The sequence below is a fragment of the Trematomus bernacchii genome, unplaced genomic scaffold, assembly GCF_902827165.1.
Source record: "Trematomus bernacchii unplaced genomic scaffold, fTreBer1.1, whole genome shotgun sequence".
In the NCBI taxonomy this organism is placed as follows: domain Eukaryota; kingdom Metazoa; phylum Chordata; class Actinopteri; order Perciformes; family Nototheniidae; genus Trematomus; species Trematomus bernacchii.
The window spans coordinates 7,912,739-7,939,763 of NW_022987593.1; the positions used below are offsets into that span (position 1 = coordinate 7,912,739).

The 27,025-nt window shown below is 42.5% G+C and overlaps 1 protein-coding gene across 3 annotated transcripts in view; it reads left to right on the forward strand.

The window, feature by feature from the left end:
- Nucleotides 1–27,025, forward strand: part of lrba (LPS responsive beige-like anchor protein) — a 185,632-nt gene that overhangs the window by 46,754 nt on the left and 111,853 nt on the right. For 2 of the 3 annotated variants that reach the window (XM_034130210.1, XM_034130213.1), the window contains exons 22-33: nt 5,619–7,073; nt 7,651–7,868; nt 8,539–8,692; nt 9,504–9,684; nt 11,314–11,441; nt 12,011–12,118; nt 12,252–12,393; nt 12,644–13,001; nt 18,743–18,903; nt 20,773–20,857; nt 21,132–21,265; nt 21,972–22,033. In XM_034130210.1, the coding sequence (XP_033986101.1) occupies nt 5,619–7,073; nt 7,651–7,868; nt 8,539–8,692; nt 9,504–9,684; nt 11,314–11,441; nt 12,011–12,118; nt 12,252–12,393; nt 12,644–13,001; nt 18,743–18,903; nt 20,773–20,857; nt 21,132–21,265; nt 21,972–22,033 (3,186 nt within the window). The remainder of the gene's footprint in view (nt 1–5,618; nt 7,074–7,650; nt 7,869–8,538; nt 8,693–9,503; nt 9,685–11,313; nt 11,442–12,010; nt 12,119–12,251; nt 12,394–12,643; nt 13,002–18,742; nt 18,904–20,772; nt 20,858–21,131; nt 21,266–21,971; nt 22,034–27,025) is intronic. The other variant, XM_034130211.1, reaches the window with a different exon arrangement.

A 27,025-nucleotide genomic window follows, 5' to 3' on the forward strand; every position in this document is an offset into this window, starting at 1 on the left:
AAAATGCTCCTTACGAAAATGCACTGTTGATATCATATTGCGCTACTCTGTTCCAAAGCAGTGAAGTAATTGAGGTTGGTGTCAGATTGTGGTCTGGGGGGTTTTTAAGCCTGGCAGATTGAAGGCTGAGTTAAGGAAGTACTTGTGATACGAGACGCTCCGCTGCAGAGTGGCTGCTGTGAGCGTGGGCGTCCAGTAGGGGGCACAGACAGACTGCTGGGACATGAGGATGGGAAGACAACAGTTAGCAGGAGCTGTGTGTTTTATACTGGGTGCTCTCCACACCTCTAAACACTGCAGAACTAACCGGCTGTGAAAATACAATTTTTACAAATGATGGTTTTAGTACATTTAACACAAAGGCAGCGAAGAACTTTATTTGGTGTGTGAGGTAGAAATGTTGAGGGCACATTGTGGGACAGTGAAACAATGATGGAGAAAATATAACACGTGTGTACGATAGCAGAGGTCTGCACACGTAACTGTATTATCTTAAATATTACAATAAAATATTCAAAATATATTCTTTTATCCCTTTGTTTAACATGAGTACTTGTAGATGTAGACTTCATTTAATTTCATTCAAAGTATAGAGAAATATATGGGTTTTTGTAATGAAACCATATATATATATAAATCAATATAAATATAATTTACCCTGTTAAATATGTTAGGTTTACATTTTTGGAACTGGAAGTAGTAATGTTTCTGCTAATTACGAATATCTGCACATAATAAAGTTCAATGTTTTCAGTCAGACACTCTGCCTTATGTTACAGGCACGGAATGAATTTGCAGTTCAGGCCATGTGACGCTGAACTTGAGTATCATAAAACAAATACTATAATTAAGAAGAATGGACCATTTACGGTGGTAATTTCAGACCCTATTTAAATACTCTTTTGGCGAGGACTATAGTAATTTGATACAATTACTTTAACATGGAGATAATTCGAACTGCCCACTTTTTATTACACATTTTAGCTTCGAAGAATTCCATTGCATTGTAATTTATCTGTTGGACAGTAAGATTACAAATAAAAAGAATATATAAATAAAAATAATCACCTTATTACATTTTTTCAAAAAGCTGCAGTGTGTAAGGGTCTCAATTGGCAACGAAGCAATGTGTGAAGTTTGGTGTTGTGCAGAAATTGTTTATTTTTCTTTGTGCTCGACAGGCTGTAATTGCCTTTTTTCCCTATAATTGCATAAGATTAATGCTGTTTCTTCTTGGCTCCAGTAAGGTGTTAGAAACACACACATGCTCAGTGCAGGGACCCCGCCTGCGACTCAGACAGTTGCATCGGGTGCTAGCCACCAAGATCCATGCATCTGCTATAAAAAAGCTAAAGAAACTCAATTGCAATTTTATTGTCCCGTTTGATAGATTTCCTGCCACCTTTGTAGCACCGAAGCTGTTTGTCACTGCTGCTCTCTCCTCCCACTGCTTCAGGGCTGTGTCTGCACGCATGAGTGTGTGTGTGTGTGTGCAAATGTGAGTTACTAGGTACATTTTCTCTTTGCCCTCCTTTTCTCTTGGGCTCTAGAAAGCCCTTCTCTCCAAGCCCATTGAATATTCATCGGAACCGTGTGAGAACAATCAGAGAAACAAGGCCTCATAAATACAACCAGCCCACTGGGAGCCTCTTGATAAGTGCATATATGCATTCACAAATACATATTTGCACACTTCTCATCTACACAGACTTTAGGAATTATTTTCCCTTGTCTCAACTGTGGTAAGGTTGTCAGTTTGGCATGTGTAGACAGTACATTCATCAAGATGTTTTTATCATTTTGCTGGTAAGGGTGTTCTCTAGCATTTTGAATTGCATACCCAAATAACATATTCACATTTTATGCAGATGGGAAAAATCAAAGTTTACCAGTATAATATTTACATTTATGAGTTCCCTGTTTTGCCGAAATTCAGGCCTTTTGCTAATTTAATTGGAGAAATTCAGCTCCTTATTCACTGTAACTGGACTTGTACATTTGAAGTTTTTACATATTTTTCTATTTGGGTCGCGTTGTAGTGATCAGAATGACCATATGTGTTATATTTACTTCGGATGTCTTGAATTTTTGTCCTATCAATCTTTAGGTGTAAAATTGTATTTTCACCTTGCTGGAAACTTAAGAAAAGCTCAATCTGTGCCATACGGCCCACATGTTTTGTCTCTGTCCAACGTCAAAGTGCAGCTTTTTGTTCCATGAATTGAGATGGTTTAATAATCAGCCTGAGACTTTATATGTAATTTTATTGTTAAAGCAGAGATTAGCAAGAAGCACTGTCAACCTGGTTATGATGTGTGCATAGGGTTACTGTGTGTGTGTGTGTGTGTGTGTGTGAATCCCTCTCTGTCAGTCATTAGAAAGTGAGTGTACCTGCATAAGCGTCTCTCTGAACAGACAGATGTTCTTGCAGGTGGGCACGCTGACACAACAGCCCCCCCACTCTGCACACACACTCACCCAAGGTGCCCCTCGTCCATCTCTGCACACAAATCAGTTTGAGAACAAGGAGATCTCCAAAAGAGAGACATTGGGGTGTGAAGGTCCCTCCGTCCTTCAGACTCTGCTGGCGGACTTCATTATGCCTGTCAGACGCTTTACACCAGAGATGAATATGAGCAGAGATGAGCCAACACATATTTGACAAAAATATAAATAACTTGTATTTTCAATAAGTTGAGGATATTTGGAAGGATTTAGTTTTATCTTATGACCCTTTTCCATTTCCACTTAGAATAGTTTGTCCAGGCGTTTTATTTTTGTTGCCCTTTAGGGTTATTGAGACGTTCTTGTGGTTAATGACAAAGACTTTCAGATACATTGACAAGTTGACAAAGGAGCAGAAAGTGGGAAGAGAGAAAAGCCAATGCTAGATAATAGCCATGCATCAAGTGTTGTCTATACTTTCTAAAAGAAAGACAATCACCAGTACGTATATCGATGTCTTTTATTCTGTGATCCTACAATAAATATTGAAATCTCAATGGGAAATACATAATAATGAGGTGGTTAAAACCCCATGAGTGTTGAGTGTACGTTATCCTGAAGGACCTTTGTGTCCGCTTGTCTTCCTAAGGTTGTGATAGAAGTCACAGATAAAGACTGTATACACATGACTGGATCACATGGGAGGAAAAAACTAAGAAGAAAAATGTTTTTACAACGATATTGTGAACAAGAGCAAAAAACCACCCAGCCAGCACCGCAGTAGCAGACGACATTGATTTTGCTGGAGGAATTGCATTTAGCTAATCGGATTAGAGCCATGCTGCCCTCCCCATTTCCCCTTTGTTTTGTGGTCGCTCTCTATCTATTTATCTAAATGGGGACTCCCAGGCTCCTACGGCGGGGGTCTCCCAAGATCACCGCTTTGCCCCCCCCCCTGACTCTCACCAAACAGGTTGTGGTGTGGGGACTCTGCTTATTCCTGATCAGCTATACAGCAGTCATGAGGAGAATGGAAATACTGAATTCCGTATGGACTGTTGTGTAAATGTGATCGCAAATATTGTTTTACTGCAGAGAAAAAAGGACATTTGACTTATTTCTGTTTGTGATAGATTGCGGGGAAACGTATGGCAATGCCTTGTTGCTAATCATAGTGTGTCCCCTTCCTTCTGTGCCCAGTTAATACCATGTTACCTGTCACATTAGAAAAGCCCACCATGTTTTTGTACATTACCATAACATTTTCCCATACCCCACTGAGGCCAGGCCGAGTCATGGAGTAGAATGAAATTAGATTAGATCGGCGCTGATGTCTTAGCCACCCAAGGCAGTTTCTATATATTGTAGCGAGGCTAACCGCACTTTCAAAAAAACCACAGACGTATACTACCTCTGTCTAATGGTAACTGGATCTGCTACAGAGCCCCATTTAAGGCCAACATGCATCATCTTAATGCACAGACTGCATCCTGAATCTATGACGTTATGTTCTGCACTGTTCTCACACAAAACTCCATCGCGGCGTGCTCTGAATGCAGCCTTTTAATTGCTAAAATGCTAAATGTCAAATTAAGCTCAAACTAATGGGGTAGACGGTCTTGCTGTGTGATCACTTGGAAAGAGACGGACTACGGGCGCATTTAGAGCAGGCTGTGCACTCTGAAAACAGCTATGGATTACCAATCACAGCTACCCACTACAGAAGATTAATGAGCACCCGTGTAGCAGGCTAATTTAGAACAATAACGCCTAATTAATTACAAATAATCAGCTCCTTTCTCTCCCTTTCCTTTCTTCCACTCTCAATGACTCACTTTCCACCTCTTCATGCTTTGCAATTTCTTATTTTTTTCGTCCTTTTGATCTCTGCTTTCTCATTTTCTTTGTTTCTTCCGCTCTCTCTTTCCCTCTCTGCTCCTGTCCAAATAGCCTCAGGTGAAAAAGCAGCAAAGTGGGTCTAGTTGCACCCCCCCCTTCCACCCCCAACCCATCTTTGACTTTCTGTCCTCGAAGGCCCAGTGATTAATGCAGGGTCTTAAATTAGGCGTGGGAGGATTTGCCGATGCTGGACACGCACTCAGAACAGCTAGCAGACACCGACTAATAGCATCTACTGCTAATCTATGACTGCTTACATGGATGGGCTCTTCCTCAAATGCCACTGCAGACCATTGTCGTTATAGACTAGCAGTCTCGTCTACCCGTATCAGATGTAAGAAGACTGATAGAGGTTAATAGGCTGTGGGCAGCTGCGCGTAAGAGAGAGGAAAAGTTTTAAATATTGAATAGTTAGCCTCAAATGGTCCCAGTGGTTAGACACTGTAATAAACTCACAACTAAAGAGCATTTTGAGAATATCTTCCATTATTTGATGTTTCCAGATGAAACGGGATAATTGGGTATTATATCACACATGGACATAAAATGGAAATCAAATCAAAATATATCATTTTAAAGAGTGAGGGCTTATTTGATGAGATGACTTCGGAAAATATTTAATGGCATTTTTGGGATATTTATTTGTATGTAAAACCACTGGTACATCTTAATGACTTCTTGAAGTACATTGCTCATAAGGTTTGCATGATGCCTTTTCTCCATTCTCAAACACAAATCCAGTCTTTCATATATTTGATAGAAGCTTGGGTCTGTTTTGTGTATTTTTGGCTTTCCTATAAGTAGCAACAAATCATAGTTCATAGAAATGTGCTGAAATCTGAATAAACTGTAACTTTAATAAGAGGTTTGATTGAATGGGAATCATAAGCGAGTAGATGGTCATTCAGGTTTTAAATAAGCTGCCTGGTTAGCCACATTTATTTGGAGGTCCTTTGTTAACATCTGTCAAAGTTTCAAATACTGTTAGTACAGGAAGTTCAAGTTGAACCAGGAAGTCAAAGTCGTGTTTACTGTGCACTCACTTTCAGTTTGTTACCTAAATAAAGTAGTATACATATTCTGGAAAGCTGTCTTGTGTACAAATTCTTAGATTGTTCTAATACTTGGAGAATTGTGTTAGGTCTCAGAAATGACTTAAATAACCAAAGTTTTAATAAATCGGAATTTCCCTCCAATAAATAATGGACCAACTCCTTTAAGTAATGCCAAGTAGTGTTTCTTACATTTGAACATGTACTCTTTTGTGTTTGCAGGTGACCTTCGAGCAGCACAAAGAGAATCTGTCCCATATGTTCCGTCAGTACCAGCATCAGGGGTCCACAGGCTCTATGAGCTCCATCAGAACCATCTCTGGTGTCAGCCAAAGATCGGACACCATGGAGTGTGTTAACGGGACCCCTGCAGAGGAGACGGCCCCTTCCACAGTCATTGAGCTCACAGTGGACGAGCTGTCCCACAAGTCCCCGGACACGGCATCTGGCTCCACCATTACCTCCAGCCCACCAGAGGCTGCTGAGGGAAGTGGACACGCATCCATCACCGTGTCCAACATCCTGGCCAGGGATGATGACGACGAAGAAGAAGAAGAAGAAGAAGAAGAAGAAGAAGAGCAGCAGCAGCAGCAGCAGGTTGTTGAGGAGTCTTCCAAGGATGGCTCAGGTGATGAGGGAAAAGAGACTGTGACACAAACGGACGATAACGAGGAACAGAGTGAAGAGACCAATAAAGAAGAACAGGAGACTTCCACTGACAAGAGCTCCGATGATCTGCAAACATCCGTTAGCGAAGCAGATGACACAAACGCAACAGAAGGGGTTAGAGACTCTGCTACACCATCTGCAAGTGATGATGCACAAACATCTGCAACAGATGATGACAAGTCTGAACCTATCAAAGGGGAATCATCAACCTCCACCCCAGAAGACTCTTTGAATGAAGCAGATACAGAGGTGCCCGAGGTTTCAGAACAAGACGATAATAAGGACCAAACGTACCCCGAGTCAGCGGTCTGTCTGGAGAACAGTGTGCAGGGAGGAGGAGACTCCGTCTTCAACGAGGACCTGGCTGACATGTCCTCTGTCAGCGACCAGATCCCCCCAAGTGATGCTGATGATAGCCAAGAAGAGTCCTCTTATGCCTCTGCAGTTGCCGGAGAGGAAGAGGAGGTAAGACAAAAGGAGGAAGCTAAAGATGACGATGATGAAGGCAAGGATGATCATCAGGAAGGTCATGAGATAAAGACAGACGAAGACAGTGATGAGAAGCAGGAGGTTGAATCACAAGGAGAAGTGGAAGAAGAGAGTGAAGCTGAAGAGAAACAGGTGTCTGGATTGGAGAGTGAGACTTCTCTGACTGAAACACCTGAACAGAGTGAGACAGAAGCACCCGAAGATGACCAGTCTTCCTCCATAACTGAACCCGCTACACCAGACCAGCAGCCTTCTGATGCCACACCAACCTCTACAGCCCAGGAGGTCGCAGCAGCCTCAGACCCCCCCTCACCTAGCCAGCCTTTAGAGACCACCAGCACCACTGAAGAAGAAACCCTGCCCGCTCCCACAGATAGCAGCGCTGCCGCCTCCACCTCTGACGCACAGAAGACTGCAGACCCTGTCAGCAAGACCAAAGAGATCAAAATCGCCCGACTGGACGTGTCCAATGTGGCCTTCGACACGGAGAGACTTGAATTAAAGGAGACCTCAACTACAGTACGCATCCCTTTTCTTGAACTGATTTCTCTACTTTAAATATTTATTTTTTAACATGATGGTTTAAAACTGAAAGTGATCAGTTCTATTTATCATTATGTTAAAGGAATGCTTCACACATAAAAATGACTGTTTGCATATTAATTACCCATCCCGTGGTACCTTGAATTCTTAGAAAAATGTTTCTCTTGCACGGAAAAGGTAAAATAAAGAAAAGTCTTGAAGTATTGAAATAAGAGGAAACCGCTATAACAACAGTAAAATAATATCCAAATATTCATTAAGAAATAATCTCGTATATAATCTCAATATTTACCAAACACTTGCATTATTACTGTGTTTGAATGTATCTTTATGAATATGCATGTGTTTGGGAGAAGTGAGACCAGATGCTTCTATTTATATGAAATCATCAAGACCTTTTTTCCAGTTGACGGTGGAGGCATGCGAGAAAAAAAAAAACGTTTCTTACAAATTCTAAGTAGCACGGAATGGATCATTTTAATTACAAATGGTCCTCTTGTGCCTTAAGTTTTCCTTTTAAAGCTAATTGTGTATAACTGGTTTCTCTCTGTAGGAAACAAGCCAGGGCCAGCCTCCAGCAGCAGCAGCAGCAGCAGCAGCAGCAGCAGCGGCAGCAGCGGGGGGGTCTGCAGGTCAGCAGAGAGAGGGCAGCAATCCGGCCCCTCGCTCCACCATGTTTCGTATCCCAGAGTTCCGCTGGTCCCACATGCACCAACGCCTCCTGGCTGACCTGCTCTTCTCTATTGAGACAGATGTGCAGATGTGGAGGAGGTACGGGAACAATCTGCTGACTCTGACATTGCTCACGCTTTAGCTAACAATTATTTTGTTAATTGACTAATGGAAAATAGATTTATTGGCTTTTTGTGCCTCTGAGGAGCGGACACCAGATTTCATTTAAGCCTTCTACTAATTGAGAGCTGCCTGAAAGAGTCCTTCACCAGTCTTTGTTTTGTTAGTGGGAAGATTTTACTACTTACTTTTGCTTGTTGAATCCTTGTGTAATACTTAGTAGACTTATTCTACTCAAAGTAAAGTATTTCTCTTTGCTAAGGCAATGACTTAAAGGCAAAAATAGATATTGGCCCGAAATATTTCTCATAGCCACAACCATTGCACAAAGCAGTACTTTACATTACATGAAACTAAAAACCAGGGTCTCTAGGGATATTTTGAAATTCATTCCCCATTGAGGACACTTTAGACCAAAGCACAGGAAATGTTTTTGTAAAAATAGAAAGTTATTTGAATCCTTCAATGTAAGCATTAAACGGCAACAAAGAACATCTGTAAGTAAAACACTGTTATTTTCATACCAATATTATTATATCATCAAAAACAGGCTCTCACTTTACATTTGTCAAAAATACAATACTCCTACTTGTCTTATTCGGAATATGTGTTTCGTTAACAAAGCAATATTTCATCCTCTCCCTCACAGCCACTCCACAAAGACTATTCTGGACTTTGTGAACAGCAGCGAGAACGTGGTGTTTGTCCACAACAGTATTCACATCATCTCCCAGGTGGTGGACAACCTCATCATGGCCTGTGGAGGCATTCTACCTCTGCTCTCTGCTGCCACCTCCTCCTCTGTGAGTCTCCTCGTCTCTCTGTGTGTGTCTGTGTGTGTGTGTACTTACTGTGGCTGTGTAGTCGATGACTCCGATCACAGGAAGTTATCCATCCACATTGACCTTTTCCAATCACATTAGACCACAGTTAGCGGCCTCCTAACATTGTTACTTTGTTTGTGTGTTGTCTGATGTCGCTGACTGCCGCTCTCTTACACCATTCTTTGCCTCCGTCAATGACTTTACGGCCCTGTTAAGGAAACAGGTTGAAGTTCAATTCCTTTTGAATTCAATTGCATTTATTGGGTTTGGTTTCTAACCAGATTTAAAACTCGATGTAATACATTTCAATTTATTTTAATGTTGTATCAAGGGGTGTTATCAGTATAGCTGTCTCACATATTCCACACATTTATTACAGTTATTATATTATTAAATCTTTGGTACATTTCTACATTGAATTTCTTACTTTGTACCCCTATCATCTCTATGGCAACTCATTGTAAAGTTGCGTGTAACTATAAAATGTTGTGAATTAAACGTCACTTGACCAAAACATTCAAAAACAAACAGTTTCCTTACAGGTCAAGAATGAACCTTTACTCTTACTTTTGTTCTTTGATCCATTTGTTTTCTAACTAGTAAAGTCACATTTTACTAAATGTAGTTTTTTTCTATTCATGTTTTTATCATCCATACAAAGTACAGTTATTCTTATATACTGTATAGTTAATAGCTTCAATGAGCCTGTACTCAATATAAACTGAATTGAAGGATGTATGTATGACTTATCAATGAATAACTCAGTGATCTTTACTCCGTCCACCACCAGCATGAACTGGAGAATATCGAACCCTCCCACGGTCTGACGGTGGAGGCTTCAGTCACCTTCCTCCACCGCCTCATCAACCTCGTGGATGTTCTCATCTTTGCCAGCTCCCTTACCTTCACAGAGATAGAAGCTGAGAAGAACATGTCGTCGGGAGGCATCCTGCGACAGTGCCTTCGCCTCGGTATGCACACAGTTTGGTTCCTTTCACCTCATAACTTGGTCAATCTCATTCATTTTATAAGACTCATTATTGATATCGTTCAACACAATTTGGGGTTAAACCTTGTTGTTTGTCTACTTTAACCTTCCGTTTGATGACATGTAGCCCTTTCTGAATTTCCATCTTTTATCTCCTCCTCTAACCGAGCCCTCTGTCCTCCCCTGTTCATCGATCCCTCTCATATCAGCCGGCAGTAGCCTCTTGTGTTAGCCTCAGTCATGACTCCCTGTAGCCTTCTTCACCCTCCCTCCTGTGTTCTCTCTTTCCTGCCGTCTTCCTCTCCATCTCCGGCGACTGCTCATTCCCTCGCCTCTTTCACTCCGCTCATATCAGCACTCTCTTATCTTGTTATTATAACCCCACTGCATGGCAACACTCTAAAATGGCTGCTATCATGATATAGTGAGTTCTACATAATGGCCTTGGCTGCACTGCACTGCAGCGTAGCCCGAGGCCTTTCCCTGCCTTCTGTTCCAGGCTATTACAGTTTCCTCTGACAGCATCAGAAGCCAAGCCACGCTCCAGCTGAATAAAATATATAGAAATTCGTACATTATTCATTTCATGTGGTGCACCTTTTCAGCAAACACAGATCAACACAGCATACACACACGTACTCACTCTGTGGAAGTACTTTCTACACTGATTTAAATCATTTTTCTATGCTTAGTTCCATGGTGCATATCCAGGTATCAGTTTTTCCGTTTTATAGCAGGGGTTACAAACAAAAAAGCTTTTTAAAATGCAAACTTGTTAAAAGAGTTCTGTTCTCAGATTTTATCCAACTATCATTACCGCTGTTTAGCTGAAAAGTGATGCCAGCGTACTACAGGTCTAGTTTTAGAAAGCACCCGTTATGAAATGAATATTTGATGAGGTATGCACTCCCCATTGCTGGCACCTAATCTGATTTTGTAAGACTGTAACAAGGTTTTAGCATCTCCACCCCTCCCTCCGCCTCCCTTTTTTTTTTAAATAAATGGTCGTATGAAAGAGTAGTCCTAATGGAAAAAGCGAGCCCATTTCCAGACGGAATAATTCCCTCCTTCGTAATCTAAATGGCTCAGAGTTAACATTTGTCAGTTGTCAAGTACAGAACGGTGGGGGAGGGGAGGGGCTGCAACAGACGAGCGGCACACGAGATTGCAAATGGTAAGTGTGCCAGTTTTGAACCCACACAAAGTTATTGGACCACAACATTTGTCTTCTTAGCCAGAAAGGACGTATCTTGCTGCCTACTCAGCATGTGCACACCCGAGCAGTGTGTCATTTGTTATGGGAGCGGCACGCAGTGGGTGTGATTCAAGAGCACACCCTTGCACTGTGACCTTGGGAGGAGAGGTGGAGCAGGGAAGAGTGAACGATGCTGCCAGAGTTGGCCAGAGCACTGACCTTGTCATGGCCCCACTTTTTCTCTTTTGTGTTTGTCTCTCTCAGCTGCTCCCGTTGTGGTTTTCTCAGTTTATAAGCAGAGATTTCCCCTTTTTGCTTCAGGTTCAATGTCCTCAAAGGGACTTCAGCATAATCCTTCTCTAAAATTACTTTATAAATATGATGTCGTATAATATTTCTTTCTCCATCCCTCCTTAGTTTGTGCGATGGCTGTTAGAAACTGTCTGGAGTGTCAGCAAGCCCAATGCAGTCACGGTGCAGAAGCCTCCGCACGCAGCTACACAGCCATGCCCAACATGGGAGCAGCCATGTCTGCAGCTGCACAGGCAAGTACCCCATAACATCACCTACACCTTTTATTAAAATACACCTTTCCTACATGTTGTCTATTTGTACTATGTTTTCCCTTGAAAAGCCAAAAACAAATCTCTCGTTTTCTGGATTGTTTCTACACTTGAAAATCTGCTCTTTTCCTGTCCTGGATAGTAAAGCAGAGGAGGCTTTGCCCTTTGTCCTCCTCACCAACAACAACACAGCTCTATTGCATTAGCTCATATCTTATTATATTACCGCACTGGTTGCTATTTTTGACGCTCGACAAGGCCTTTTTTCATTGCCCCTTTGATTTGATACAGTGACTTCCAGTAAAGTCGTGTTGTTCTTCCCTGAACCGGGTGTTAAAGCTCATTTATAATGCAGTGGCTCCATAGAAAAGCCATTATGTTAAGGACTTGATCCCAGGAGGGATAGCTTCTCAAAGCTGTGAAACCTTACCCAACTCCTCCAAGTGCACATGGATTAATACACATACTGATTGGTGTAAGAGTACATGTTCCGCTTTCACCTCATATGGAGAGAATAACACATTTGGTTTCATTTTCATGCAACCATGCAGAGTCCTGTTGATGCAGTGACAGGTGGGATGTCTCCAGTCAGAGACCTGGACCGGCTTCTGCAGGACATGGACATAAACCGCCTCAGGGCTGTCGTCTTCAGAGATATCGTGAGTCGTACAGAACCAACATTCCTGCAACATGATAAACAGACACACTGTGCATAACACTCACAAAATGTCTTTTAGCAGTCATGCTTTCTGAAGAAGACGCAGTTCGTTTAGTGTATTTTGTTTGTTTCAGGAGGACAGTAAGCAGGCTCAGTTTTTGGCGCTTGCTGTTGTCTACTTCATCTCAGTCCTGATGGTGTCCAAGTACCGCGACATCCTGGAGCCCCAGAATGACAAGAAACGCCCTCAGAGGTCCCAGTCTTCCAGGAGCACAGGTAAACAGCAGCTACAAAATATATCTGACATATTTATCTGCATTGGAGAAAAAGTGCTGCAAATGACCCCCAAATATAGAGCTGTGTGGAAAGCACTTGCGTCCCCTTTTTGTGTTTTCGTTTGAATAATTTTGAGAGGCTGTTGAATCTATATTATATAGCCCTACATATATTTGACTATAGAATGAGAAAAAAAGGCAGAGAATTACGTTCACATTTCTCTATAATGTATTACTTGTGTCCTTTTTAGATAGCGGTGCCATTTCTGGTGGACTCGAAGTGGAGAACGGTGTCTCTCTCCGACGTTATGATTCTGGCATCGGGGATGACCACACTTCGGTGGCCGCGAGCGAGGCGGACCTTTCCTCCTCCGGCGTGACTCACGGCCCAGACGCCATCTCAGAGGCCCTGTCTACGCTGTCCTCTGAGGTCAGACCTTCTCTGCCCACTGATTCAAAGGGCAAGAATGTGAAGGACATTCTGCGCAGCCTGGTGAGCGCTCCAGCTGATGACATGATGGTGGACCCAAGTCTGCTGCCACCGACGTTCCTAGGAAGTGTGGGCGATGCGGCCAGAGACTCATCTCGACAGTTCCGCTCATTTGATAGGTGAGAGCTGATGGCTCGACATACATATATCCTACTATACTCTTTATAGAAAAAAAACATATTTTTCTGCTCTGCACCAAGGGGATTTGGGGAAAAAATAAGGGCCAAAATTCCCCTGCTGCAGACCTGACAGCTTCATTAGTTTCTCAAGAGCCCATATGGTGCAAATACGCTTGTGATTCTCAAGCTTCACAGTTGACAGTTTCGTACCGTTTATCCCAACATAACTGCGGGGGACTTTTGAAAGTCAGCTCTTGAAGACATCTCAGCTTGGTATCCTCAGAGGAAGTGGATCTTGAAAAAAACGTTCTGTAACAGAAACCCCCTTTGAACCGGGGGGAATCTCAGTCTCCGACTTTTTCCCCCTTTTTTCCCATTGTTGTCTCTGATAGCTGTCGATGTAGGCTCTCATCCCAGGCAAAGCGCCTTACAAAGAACCTGTCTTAAGGAGAACAGGAGTCATGTCAGGGATGAAGAGACGGAGATACCAAACTGGCAGGAAGCTGTTTCTTTTCTCAGTGTCACTGATATTAAACAACTTTCTTTTTCATCGCTCCTGCTACTCCACTCTCCCTGTCTAACATTTGAGGCGGCATCCCCCTTTTCTGGCATGAAAGCTGTATCATTTACATTAACCCTGGAGCTGCTGGGGTAAACAGTCAGGAGCTTCAAAAGCAGAGCCTGGTACTGAAGCCACAGACGGGCTCAGGTGAGAGAGAGGATGGTCTCCGGTCTGGTTTGAATTTAGAGCGTTGATACTAAAGCAGACATTCACAGACGGCAGAGAGGGGAGAGGCTGGTAGAGACTAAAAAGAGAGATGGGAGAAGGGGGAGAAAGAAGTCTCCATGGGGGGGGATGTCAAGTTTCTCATGTACTGAAAAAAAGAAATTCTCCATTTCTGTCTCTCTCTCTCTCTCGCTCTCACAAACACACTTAGTCAGTCTGCCTACCCCCAACTGTGGGAATTCCACGGCATCTCTGTGATCGCGTGTCTTTATCTGAGGAATGCTTTGTCAGGTCTCAGGGCGCTCCTCATATCAGGGGGATTAGACTGGCTCCTGTCCGCTGAGCACACTCGGTAGGAAGAGAGGACGTCAGGAGAGCTGGAGAGCATAGACTAACAGCTCCTCGCTGCCTGTGGGAGCCTCTTCATGCTCAGACCAGGCACCGACAGCAAGCTCTACCCTGACTCTCCTTTAAGAGGAAAAAAGGCTCTCTCACATGACTCCCCCCCCCCCCCCCCCCCTTATTGTGGGGATTTATCTAGTCATTTATTTATCTTCAGTTTAATCACAAGGCTGGCAATATTCTATATTTTTTGTTTCTGTCAATAAATCCCATCCTAAATCCAACAATATACCAATTATTTGTCTTCCAATATTCAACTTACAACCCTGTCTGGCTCTAAAGCTACAAGGTTTTTTTTGGTGAAATTGTGAAATAAAATGATATAAAACAGAGAAAAAAGAGCCTATATTCACAATTGTCAAAAAGCAAATATTGGCAATACTGCTTCGTCAAGGATCTACAAAAATTAAGCAAGTATCAAAATTGATGTCCATTTCCTAGCGACTAAATGATAAATGGCCTTGACTGGTTCAGCACTTAACATTTGCACCAACTAATACAAACATTCAAGCCTTTCTTTTCACCTAGATTCACAATGTTTCACTATTCTCAGACCTCACTGCAGAAGTGGGGGAGGTTGTTGACGTTTCTTGGTCAAAACTACCCTTCTATAAAAAAACATTCACTTGCTTTATGCCTATATTTATTTTCGTTATCTCCCGAGGTTACCGCTCTTTATCAGCCAGCTGTCTCTAGTCCTTACCGATTCTACCTACCACGCATGCAGACATGCTCTGTGTTTATTATCTTGTTGTAATGAATCTATCACTGCTCAGCATCTTCCACAAACCAGTAAGTCTCCCAGTGACACCAGTAAAAGCTAAGGCTGATATTCTGACCTGACACCTCCCACCAGAGCACGGCAACTTCCCACTTACCCACAGGGCTGGATTTACGAGAGCAATGTATGAAAGGAGCTGGGATCCCCCAGATAAAAACACGGGGGTTGGTCAGGGGGTGAAGTATCCCTTCTGATTTATTTACTAGTGGAGACCTGCTGGATTTCTCCCATCCATTTCTCAGCCATGCCCCTGTTATGACAGCCAGTCTGCAAATATTTGCTGACACTAACCAGAACTAAACAGTGTCATTGTACAAGCCGATGATTTAGACGGCATGGTTCTGCAGAATATGAGAGTGTTAGACACCGGGATATACATGGTGCGGTTGTTTGCATTCCTGGCAGCAGACTCTGCATGCATGTGAGAGTTGATGTACAGATGAGTTGTGTTGATGCTGAAGTGTTGTTAATGTACGGCTTAGGAAGAGGATAAGCATGTCCGGCACAAACACAACTGAAAGAGCGCTCCCTTTTCAATTTCTCCATCGCACTCCAAACTGAGATTCTGCAAATTCCTCCCAACACAAGTTAACCTTTTTTATACCTGTTTATAAAAGTTTACTAGTGATCCTGCATCAAACTAATGAGATATGTTGTAACCTGCTGTTATTTTCTGAAAAATCAGGTGCTCATATGTGTCATTAAGACTGTCACAAGCCAACAAAGGACTTTAAAGGTTGTTTAGAGTTACTTTGTTACTTCATATAAAAGCCTGATCAATATTATATCTGTGGCTGATGCTGTTTAGTATATCAATATTTAAGAATAATGGCAGAAAAATTCAGTAAACTGTCAATCCCCCAATTTTTATTTATGCAAACTGTTATACATATATATGTTTTTTGCTATAATCCCTTAAAAACAATGATTACAAATATTTAACAAAGACCGTCACTCGAGCAGAAAACTCAAAAGTAAAAAAAAAAGGTACTTTAAATCTCACTGGTAATAAATAAAACCACACGCTCAAAGCACGTTTGGAATACAACCTATAAAACAATGATTTTACTGTTTATTCCCCTACAAACAACAGGCCAGCACTTTCACATAAGTACAAACATATCCACACATTGCATTAGGTATTTAAGTAACAAAACAAAACTTTTTGCCAAACATTTAAAAAATGCATTCCTCATGTTTTCAGCTACCCCTTGTTCTATAAAAGCAATATCCAATGCATTTCAGATGCAAACACAAATATCCTTTTGCTCACACACTCACAAACACACATGAAAACCATTGAGATTCTGTTGTTCTCATACTTTGTAGGCCCCTTAGGTCTCAGTTGCTCAACCCATTAATCACTGATGTCATCAAGTTAATGCCCCTCCCACACCAGCAGCCACCATCACCCAATCACATCTTGAGATGGACTTATTCACAGATGATTTGAAAGAGGTCTTATAGCGTATGTCAAAGAATAACATTTTGAACATTAAAAAGCTCAGGGTTGAACGGAACGAGGGTGAAAGCGGAGATCAAAGCTCTGGTGGTGCGTACCCTCCCCTCCCTCCCCTTCCTCCCCTTCCTCCTCTTCCTCCCATGAGTTTTCTCTGTTAACACTCTACAGAATGCTATTTTTCTCACAATTGTTTTACCTGAAATAGCAGAGATTACTGGAATCACATTGTTTACTGCACTTATCCATTGTAGGTTAAAGCCTTTAAATAATTCAGCCTTAGCCCAGAATACATACGCACACAGACACACACACACACACACACTGCCCTCGGCTCCTGTTTGTGGGTTGAGTGGGGCCGCTGACGGCTGATTAATCGACTGGGGCGGCCCACTCATGATAAGTGTGGCTAATGACCTGCTGAATAATTCACCGGGCCTTTGCTGGGGAACAGATGGAAGGCCAAACACATATACAGACATGTTTACAGACGGACACACTTGTGCATCCATGCATTTTATTTTTACACTCGTATGCATATATTCAAATATGTTGGAAGCATTCACACACACACTCCTAGCCTGCACACACCAGGGGGGCCTGTGTCTCTCTCTCCCTTGCTGTTGACACCCAGGGTGCTTCACGTCAGCACCACCCTTGTTCCCTGATACCACCCTCCAGCCCACTCACTATCAGAACAGAATAAAGTTAGCAAAAACTTTTATCTTCACCCTTCCTTCCGGTTATCAATACTGATTTCACTCTGTCCTATCACTTCTTCAGTTTGTATGTATCACTCTGAGCTTTTCCAGTATATATTTGTATTTAAAACACTGTCAAAAGCTGTCAAGCCATTGGCCTCCGAATGCAGCTCTGTTATGCCAAAACCATTGATCCGTCAAAGTAAAGGTTGGCTTTGAAGTTGTAACATTCACAGTCACTTTTAATAGATCTGATCACCTGCTTTAAATCAGCTAAGAACAGCCTTTGATAGTGCAGCCAGGTATCCGTCTGCACCACAGGGAGCCAAACTCGGCTATCCTCTTTTGTGTGTGCATGAAAATCTGCGAACACATTGACTCCTGGAGGAAAGTATGTTAGCTCTTTTGTCCAAATTCTGTTTTCTTTCTATATTCAAATTGTGTGGAGTGCATTGGTTTGTGTTTCTGAGAGGGAGCAGTAGCCAGTGATTAGACCCGGCCTCCCCTGTGTCAGCACTGATAAGCGGGGCCAGGCTCTCTTTGATATGGCCAGTGGTCTGTCAGAGCCCTGCTCTAAACTGACAGCTTATCTGCATGCTGCTCTCCTCCCATCTGCTGTTAGCAGGAGCGGAATTGAACTCCACTCAGTCGTACCACATCACTACGAGAAACACTTCCTGTTAGCTGGCCAGAGCGACATCTGAAGAAGCAGCATTATCACTGAATAGATAACTGTGTTTGCACATTTAGGCTAACTGTCAATGATGGGACATTTGGGCTCAGCAGGAAAAAGTTGTTTTGGTAATTTAAGTAAGAGTGAGCCAATACAAGAGGATATGTCTGTAGAATTAAGTCCCGTCAACATTTGAATCAAATATTTGACTGATTTATTTTTCTTATTCATTCATCAGATATATTTTTGATCTATTCTAGAAATTGAAATCAAGAAACCTGGCAAAGTTTGTTTTGTAGTATTTGCAGCATTTAGATTTTATGAATGCTTGTTCTACGGTAGGATTAAACACTGATGCCTAGAAGTTTTGCATATTTTATGTAGAGTCACAATGAGTAGGGTTTATTGGATGCAGTTAGTAAACACAGCATTCAGACTTGGCCACCTCTGCGCCTCAGCCAGGGTAGCGGGGCTCGCCAGCGTGTGAAAGCCAACCCCAGATTCACTTCTCTCTTGGGAGGAGCTTGTCCTCGCTATATTTGCATTTTTTTGCCCCTATGTCCGCTATTCATTTAACTAATTATTGGATGCGTGCAGTGGCATCTGGTTGCTACGTTTTCTTTAGAAGTTTATGAAAAGAATCCCAAACCTAGCATAATAAAAAATTGTTAGGACCGTCTTACACAATGTGCCTTCAAACTAAACATTTTTTTATTTGTATTTTCTTCCCAAGGCCAATTAGCCTATTATTCCAGATAAAAGACTTCTGCAGGTAGCTGCTTGGATGTGGACAGATACATTTAACCATTTGAAAATACTTTGTTCAAGAAAAGTAGCCCTGTAATTACTCTTCAAGATTAATGTAGTTTGGACTCATTGGATGTACTGAACATAAAAGTCCAACATGTCTCGCTGTGAACCGCCACCTCAGCTGTATATTGCAAAGGTTCTGTAAAGGAAAATAAATAAATAAAAAACCTGTCTTGTTCTCTTTATAGGAGTGTTGTCGTTGCACCTAAGAAAACTGGCATGGCACCGTCTGCAGGCGCTTCCACCAGCGTCCCATCAGCCACTGCTGCGTCTGTGTCTGCCGGGACACCCATCGACAGCGTCGCCATGGTATCTTCTGGAGACGCCTCCCAGAGCACCTCTGCAGCTAGTGAGCACACACACGCACACACGCACACAAACTCACACTCACGCACAGACTCAAATGTTAGCGGGGCAGTGTTTCTGCGAGGGCAGATAAGTCATAACCTGGAAGACAGCTATGAAAAAGTCAATATTTATTTAGAGATTTTTCTCCTCCGTGTGTCAGGCAAAATAATATTGCTGCCTTTGTACAATGTAATCCACTTACCAAAAGCCTGAGAAGACAGCGCTAAACAACAGTTACACACATCCAGCTGAAATGTTCATTGCAGGAATCATCTCTGTTCTATTGAGTATAACAACAAATACAAATACATACATACACTAAAATATAAATGAACAATACAAATATTAAGCACCGGTGTAAATACTGTATAACACATTCCAAAAGTACAGGCATTTTTTAATCCAAGGATGAATTAGGGTGTATGAATATGATATATTAAAATCATACCTTTTTTTTCTATTACTTTATGAGCACACTTAATCTCCTGTATAGACTGAATCAGCAGCGACACTAAATAATGATCGTTTGGCCAGCTGTTTTTTTTGGTCACCTTGTAAGAGTGTGTATAAAAGTGAAATGTTTTTTCACTGAGGAGTCTGTGTGTGTTTAAGAGAAGGGGGGGTGACATGAGAATGTTTTAGGAGAGTGAGCATTCACTGTAAAATCAGGCTGGGGAGTGTGTGTGTCTGCATGTGTTTTGTGTGCCTGTGAATAATGATAATTGTTAAAGCTGAATGCACAGGGTGCTTTGTGTCAGTGAGCAGTGCTGAGTAAATACGCTTTGTGAGTGTGTTTTAGTGATGCAGTGGGAGGACTAATGGAGACGTTCATTTACTCCTCTTTGTTTGAAGGAGCTACTTCAGCTCGAGAGGGATACTCTCGCCAAGCCCACATGGCGCTGCTTAACACCTTACACACACACACACACAAACACACACACAAACACACACACACACATTCCAGCCCACATTACACTGTCTGTCATTCCTTAAGAGTTATCCCTGCTTGGAGACTGTCCTGGCTGGAAAAACAAGCCCGCTGAACACCAGAGGAATCCCCCTCCTCCATATTCAGCTGGGCATTAGCTTATTTATGAGCCACAGGGAAGTGAATTTACTGCCAGATCAATCAAACATGGACTTTGTACCTCGTGAGCCTCTGTCTCCAGAATGAAGTCGTAAAGCAGCTTTTTAGTTGTGTAATGAAACGGTCACAAAAACAGCCCTGAGGGCTAAATTGGTATGTAATGACTTAATGAGTAAAAAACAATTGGGAAAAATTGACATTTGTTTAATATCTCACATTCCAACACATATTACTTATTTATAATAAATATATAATATTGTGCATGTGCTCCATATTTGGCTGACACATTAATAAACACCATCCAAAATGATCACACTGTTTAAAACATGATTGCAGCTGCCAGTGAAACACCTCTCAGTGCACCATATAGAGGTTTCCATCATAAAAACCTCTGAATTATAAAATGATAAGGAAGACTTATTGTGCTCGGAGTACATCATCGACTATCTAACCATAACATTCTACTTGTACCCCCACTTGCCCTATTTGACCTTAAATCCCCCTATTCTATACATTTGAATGGAGGCCATTGTATTATTTCATAAGATGCATGTTTCCGCACAGGTTTATGGTGCTAACCGGGTCGTATAATGTATCGCTCTCTGTGTGTGTGAGTGTGTGAGTGTGTGAGTGTGTGAGTGTGTGAGTGAGTGTGTGAGTGTGTGAGTGTGTGTGTGTGTGTGTGAGTGTGTGTGTGTGAGTGTATGTGATTGTGTGTGTGTAGCATCTTATTCTTGTCCAACATCCAGACTAATAACAGAGTTCTTTGGTTTCTCCCTGCAGCAGGCGGCCAGGTTCCAGCCAGCGCTAGCCTGCCATCTGTCCCCCCACTCTCCCCTGTGACCCAGAACACAGCCCCCAATATGAGGTGATTCATCTTCTTTTCTCTCTCTCCCACACACACACACATGCACACACTCAAGCACATGCACTATCAGCGTTTTATTCACATAAGCATCCGTTATTAATATCCACTGAATGTTGCTTTGGCCTAATTCATATGGTTTTATTTTTCACATAAATAAAACAAGATTTAACCGCTTTTATATATTTAAATTTGGCATTTTCAAGATTAATTATGGAGTTGCAGGCCTGTTTAATTTGACTCATGTACTGTTTGCGTGTTTGAATTGCATCTCCAGTATCTCAGAGCGTCTGGAGAATGCCCTGGAGAAGGCAGCTCCTCTGCTGAGAGAGATCTTCGTGGACTTTGCTCCCTTCCTCTCTCGAACTCTGCTGGGTAGCCACGGGCAAGAGCTCCTCATTGAGGGCACAAGTAAGTACAACGTCAAAGAGACTCATTAGAGTTCAAAAAACAAAAGAATCCCATGGTGTGGTTGTCCTCATTTATATGAAACAACATATCTATGCATTTGTTAATCTAATAGTGCGATGAGTGTGCGTTGAGCCAATAGCTGGTTTTGTTCCTAAGGTTTCTAGGGGGCAGGGTCATAGGCCAGGCCGCTAATAGCAGTGTTTGGGATGTCTGCTGCCACCAAACAAAATGGAAAGTTGATTGATAGCTGCAGGGGGGCCTAAAGGGAACGCAGGGGGAGGTGTGTATATACGTGTGTGTGTGTGTATGTTTGTGTCTGTGTCACATGAAGAGCAACTGAAAGACCAAAGGCTACTCTGCCTTCTTCCCGTCTGTGCATGTGACTCTGGACACTCTAGTGGCCCCCTGCCCTCTAAAAGCTTAGGGCTCGCCATTAGGGATCAATGGGACATATGCTGGCCAAGTAAGGCCTGTAATACAAGGCCCAAATATGTATTAGTTTACAGTAACATCATGTCGGCTCATTAGGCACATCAATACTTTCTGCTCTCTTGCAGATGGCACAAGGTTAGGTAATGTGTGTCTGGTTGAGGGTGCGTCATACATGAATGCGTGTCCACAAGTGCATAGGATGTTCATGAAATAAAAACATTTTATTGTGATATTTCTATACATTTCTGACTTATTTTCTTAATTTTTTCTCCAGGCCTGATGTGTATGAAGTCCAGCAGCTCGGTGGTGGAGCTCGTCATGCTCTTGTGTTCACAGGCAAGTCTGGCATCTATATCTCCTCTTACCCATTTGATTTATCAGGCTCACCTTGAGTGCAGTAAATCCACAGCGCAGAGTGGAGACAGTGAGCCATCCTACGCCTTATCTTTCCCTCCACACTACCTTGTCCACCTTCCCACGTTAACCCCGGAGTAAACTCATCCCTGGCTGCAAGTATTGGCTTGAGGGTCAAGGGTGGCCGACCCGTCCACATCACCTCTGACCCGAGCACCGGCCCTTGTGGCCTGGCCAAACTGATGAGGAGGGATAATGTAGATTTGATGGTGCTTTGCATTGATTATCCCTCTCTTCTCTGTTGTATCGTGGGTGTTTTGTTGCCAAGTTTATTTAGCTGCTGCCGGATTCATGAATACTAATTCGGGTATCATAAGCCGGCGTGGGCAGATCAATGATCGGGGATGTCAATAGATCACTTCAGGATGGCTGATTAGCAACCGGAGACACAAAGCTACTGAAGCCTGTTTATTTTCTAAACATAGCAAACAGTGTATTATACGGTTTAAATGAATCTTATTAATTCATCTTATGAAGTCCATTTATTCATTGTATAGTAGTGGATTTTAGTACACCTTTTATATACAAACATTCAATGACAAGGACAACAGATAATAACTCCCCTTGTGCCCTGTTTGTTTGCATCTTCACCACTTAATGCACCTCATGAAAAACAAGGATATCCAATAATACAAAAACACATCTGATTAATGACGCCTCTCTCACTGCGCTCTGCTTTTTTTTATCAGCTTTATTTTTCTAAAGAAATAGCACCTGTCATCTGGCTTTTTTTCTCCACCTTTTCCCCCTCGTAACCCCTACTCTGTTTGGTTCCCATTATTCACTTGGCGTCTTCTCTAAAAAGGTAATACAGTCAGATTACACATCTGTTTGGATGTCAAGGGCCGCGCATAGATGTGTGCTAGTGGGACACATGGAGGGAAAGCGAACCCTATAATGTCCAGAGAGGAAGGAATAGCAGGAGTGAAAGCTAGATAGAAAACCAAAGAGAGAAGAATGACAGGCTCTAATGCACCTATTTGTCATATCTGTCAGGGTGTTGTTTAATGCTAATCTAATCAAAGGCAGAATCTTTGTGATTGCTCCGCTGCACAGCTCATGCCTCGCTTCCCCCTTTGGTCCCTAGCCCAAGCTATTTCTTCCTTTTCTCTCAGCTCCAAACTACACCGCCCAATCTTCACAACACACACACACACACACACACACTCTGTCTGTGAGAGGAACAAGGATTGGCCAGCGCAGTGTTGATTGCTTCAATAAATCATCCAACCAAATTCTCTCACAGCTAATGCAAATGTAATTTTATTGTTGTGTGAGGGGGGGGGGGGGGGGGAGGAAGGTAGAGGCGATATGCGGCTTTCCACCGGGGAAAAGAAGAAAACAGGCACAGACTCTCCTCTGGGCTAAATGACTGCGAATAATTATTTGTGTTTGTTCTCCTTGTGGTGCGGTGAGAGTGAGCCGGTGCCATGATTGATGACATTATTTACCGAAGTTTGTCGGGCCCTCTGGCACAGGAAGTGCTCAATCCTCTCACAGGAAGTGGCTCTGTGGCCATCTTTTCACTCCTTCCTGCCTTCAAGCCAACCAGTGGAGGGTGTAGATGGAGAGGGTTTTGATTGATTTTTCTCCCCGCCCCCCCCCTTCAACCCCACACCTTCATTGGAGATGCGATACAATCTCTGTGAAATTTTAATTAATTTCCCGAGCTTTGAGATGGAGTGGAGCCCGGGTGAAGGGTCAGGAGGCTGGGGATCGCAGAGCAGTTTTTAATCAGGGATCCTATGAAAGTAGCATTGGCGGCCACCATCAGCTTGGCATTGAGGAGGAGATTGTAAACCGCTGTTTGATAGTGCCCTGTTTCTAAACAACTACAACGGTGGTCCCAATTAAAGGACCATTTTGATCAGACATTAACTGTTGGGGTGGCACGATGCCTTGTTCTCCCCTGTACTATTGATCCTCCAGGACTGCTGAATATACAAAATGAGGATTAATGATCAAATACGGTAGCCGCAACCGAGTGCTCCGCAAAATCAGTACAAAGGGCTGCCACTTCTGTATAGATAGATAGATGCTTGGTATTGATCCCAAATTAGGATTTTATTTGTATTATATCGGCCCCTCGCATTGTTGTCAAATCAAGATGTATATGTTTGAGCACCCAAATTAACTTTTAATAACCAACATGTTCAACTAATTACCAGATAGTTGGATAGATTTTTTTTATTGTCTATAACATGTCAGTAAATAGAGAAAATTGCCATTTTTATTTCCTATAGCACAGGCTGGCATTTGAGTAGTTTTAATGTTCAATCAACACAAATATTAATTTAGAAAGACATGGCAACACCATCAAATCGTCACATTTAAGAAGCTGGAACCAGTGATGTGTTAGGGCATTATCGTTATTGTTGGCACTATTTCTCTCAGTTGAGTAATTGTAAATTGAAATGCTTAACATAATTCTGCAAATGTGGAATGGCTAACATACATACAACATATTGTATATATGGTTGAACACAACGGGAATTAGATTTAAAGAAATTACTCGAGGCACAAAGCATATAGGGGTAGATTGGCATTTTTGTTAAATGTCCCTTAAGACGAGTTGAACAGTGTTCCATTTCCCCATTGTCAACCCCCAATATCTTTTGGTGCTAATGTGAGGATTTAATGAAATAGAGAAATGTTTTCTAGGTTTCGTAGTGATTGCTCTTAAAGTGGCTCTTGCATATTACATGAATGTCATTTACTTTCTCTATCGTGAACCATATTCATTGAGGGTCCTGCATGTGAAGAACCTCTCCGTCTTCCCATGCATCCGATTCACCTTGACAGTTTCACTCTCCCTCTTACACTCGTTTTCTCCCTTCATTGTCCTGTTTACGGCCAGCGTGTTGTTTCCTGGGTGCACTTCTTAAAGTGGCTTCCACCCAAAACATCTGATAAATAAATAATGGGCTGCAACAGGAGAAAGAGCTTTTTCTTACGCTCGCTGTCGTCCGTCCAGAGCTTTGAGAAATCATCTCATCGGTTACCGGACAGTCTGCAATGAGCAGAGGCCCATAAATCTCCTCAGTAGCTGCATTTGTGTCCTGTAGATCAGCCATTATTGTCCGGCCCCTCTGTCAGCCCATCCATCCTTCTGCCATTTATCAGAAATGCATCCTGTACATGGAGTGGGAGGAAGGGGAAGAGAGAGAGAGAGAGATAGGGGTGGTGGGGAGGGGCTCTGGTTTCATGATGGTCAAGACCAGATGGGAAATACTGCTCTTCCTCACACTACAATCACATCCACTGAGTTTTAATAACACATACAGTAAGGCTCCTGACAACTTAACACACAAAATGCAATGCATTTTTCAGAGACTATTTATAGATTGAGCAGTATCGGAAATTCCTGCCTCCACCCCAATACAATGTTGATCAGTGGAATTTTGACATTTAACAAACAACTTGGTGGCTTATTCACATACCTTACTGTAAACGTTTTGTTATCAAAAGAGCATGCTTTAAGAAAGTATTATAGTTACAGGAACCCAATTATGGAAGAATGAAGCTGCCACTGAATTTGTAATACATTATGTACATATTAGTACATATGTTGTCATGCAAATGATAGCATTTGCATCAACTGTCAACTGTGCTTAAGCCTCACTAAGCTACTGGCATGGCTGTAGATTCTTAGCCTTGTTTTAACGTAATACCTCTGCCCAGCTGGCAGTAGAAAACAGAGAAATTGATTTCTTGAAACCCAACGAAATAAACCCAGTCAGTTCATGGGTTCAACAAACCCTTCAACTAAGTCAGGAATGACACATTGTACGTTTGTGTGTTAAGATTTATTATGTTGGACTAAGTGGTTTATTGAACTTCAGTAGCTAGCAAACATATCTCTGTTCTAAGCAAATAGCATTTTGTTGCGACCACTGATGCAGATAATCCTTTAATAGTAATTCAATAACATCAATGCTAACCCGCTAATCCAATGACCACACATTATGATATGTTCCCAGTCTCACTAAAGTTAACCTGTTTAGCAGATGGGCGTCTCTCTCTCCCAGTCAGCGGGGAGAAGGACATTGACTTCCCCAAACACTTGGTTCCTCCTGACCCCTGACCCTCTGACCTCCAGGTTAGAAGTAAGAGTGGTGGAGGCATAGAAGTTTAGACCCCTGCAGTCAAGGAGCAGGTCGGGAGTGCACGGCCATCATGCTCCACACAATCAATAACATCATCTGAGAAACGAGGGAACCGTTTGGAAGTGTAGTGGCCTGAAAATAGGAACAAAAACAGCAGGTTGAACCAAAGCTACAGTTACCGTTTGTTTTTATTTAGTATTCACAGGTTGCTTTTTTAGTTGCTTATTTTGGAATTTATGCTGGGCAAAAGTGAAGTCTGATGTTTGAATTGCGAAATAGTCATTTATATCTGTCAGTGGACATATTTGGTCCTCTCCCCTGTAAGTGAGGCTTTGATGGATCAAGAGCAGACTCTGTTGTATGAACCACTGGGGGAGCCGAGAAAGGTGAGAGAAGTGGCGAGGAATGTGATGAAACCAGCGCACAAAAATACTTTCCCCATCATTTTCCTCACAGTCAGACTCATACCCAACTGTGCAGTTAAACAGGCACACAAGGTTCAAGATCAGTGCAAATCAAAGTGTTTCTCCCCCGGCCCCTCCCTCCCCTGTTCGCCCTCACCCTGTGCTCCGCTCCAGTGCCCCTTTACAGCCATGCCACGCGGCTCCGTGTCCCCACCATCACTCCAGTCCGGAGTATATCATGCAGGATATTCTTTGAAAAGGTACTATCCTGTGAGACGTAGAGAAAACACAGTAACACCAACTGACACTTAGTTGTGCAGGCTCCCTATCGTTGCCAACTATGCAGCCGGAGAGGGGGCGACGGGGTGTGTTGTGTTGGAGGAGGTGGGGGTCAAGGGGGACTT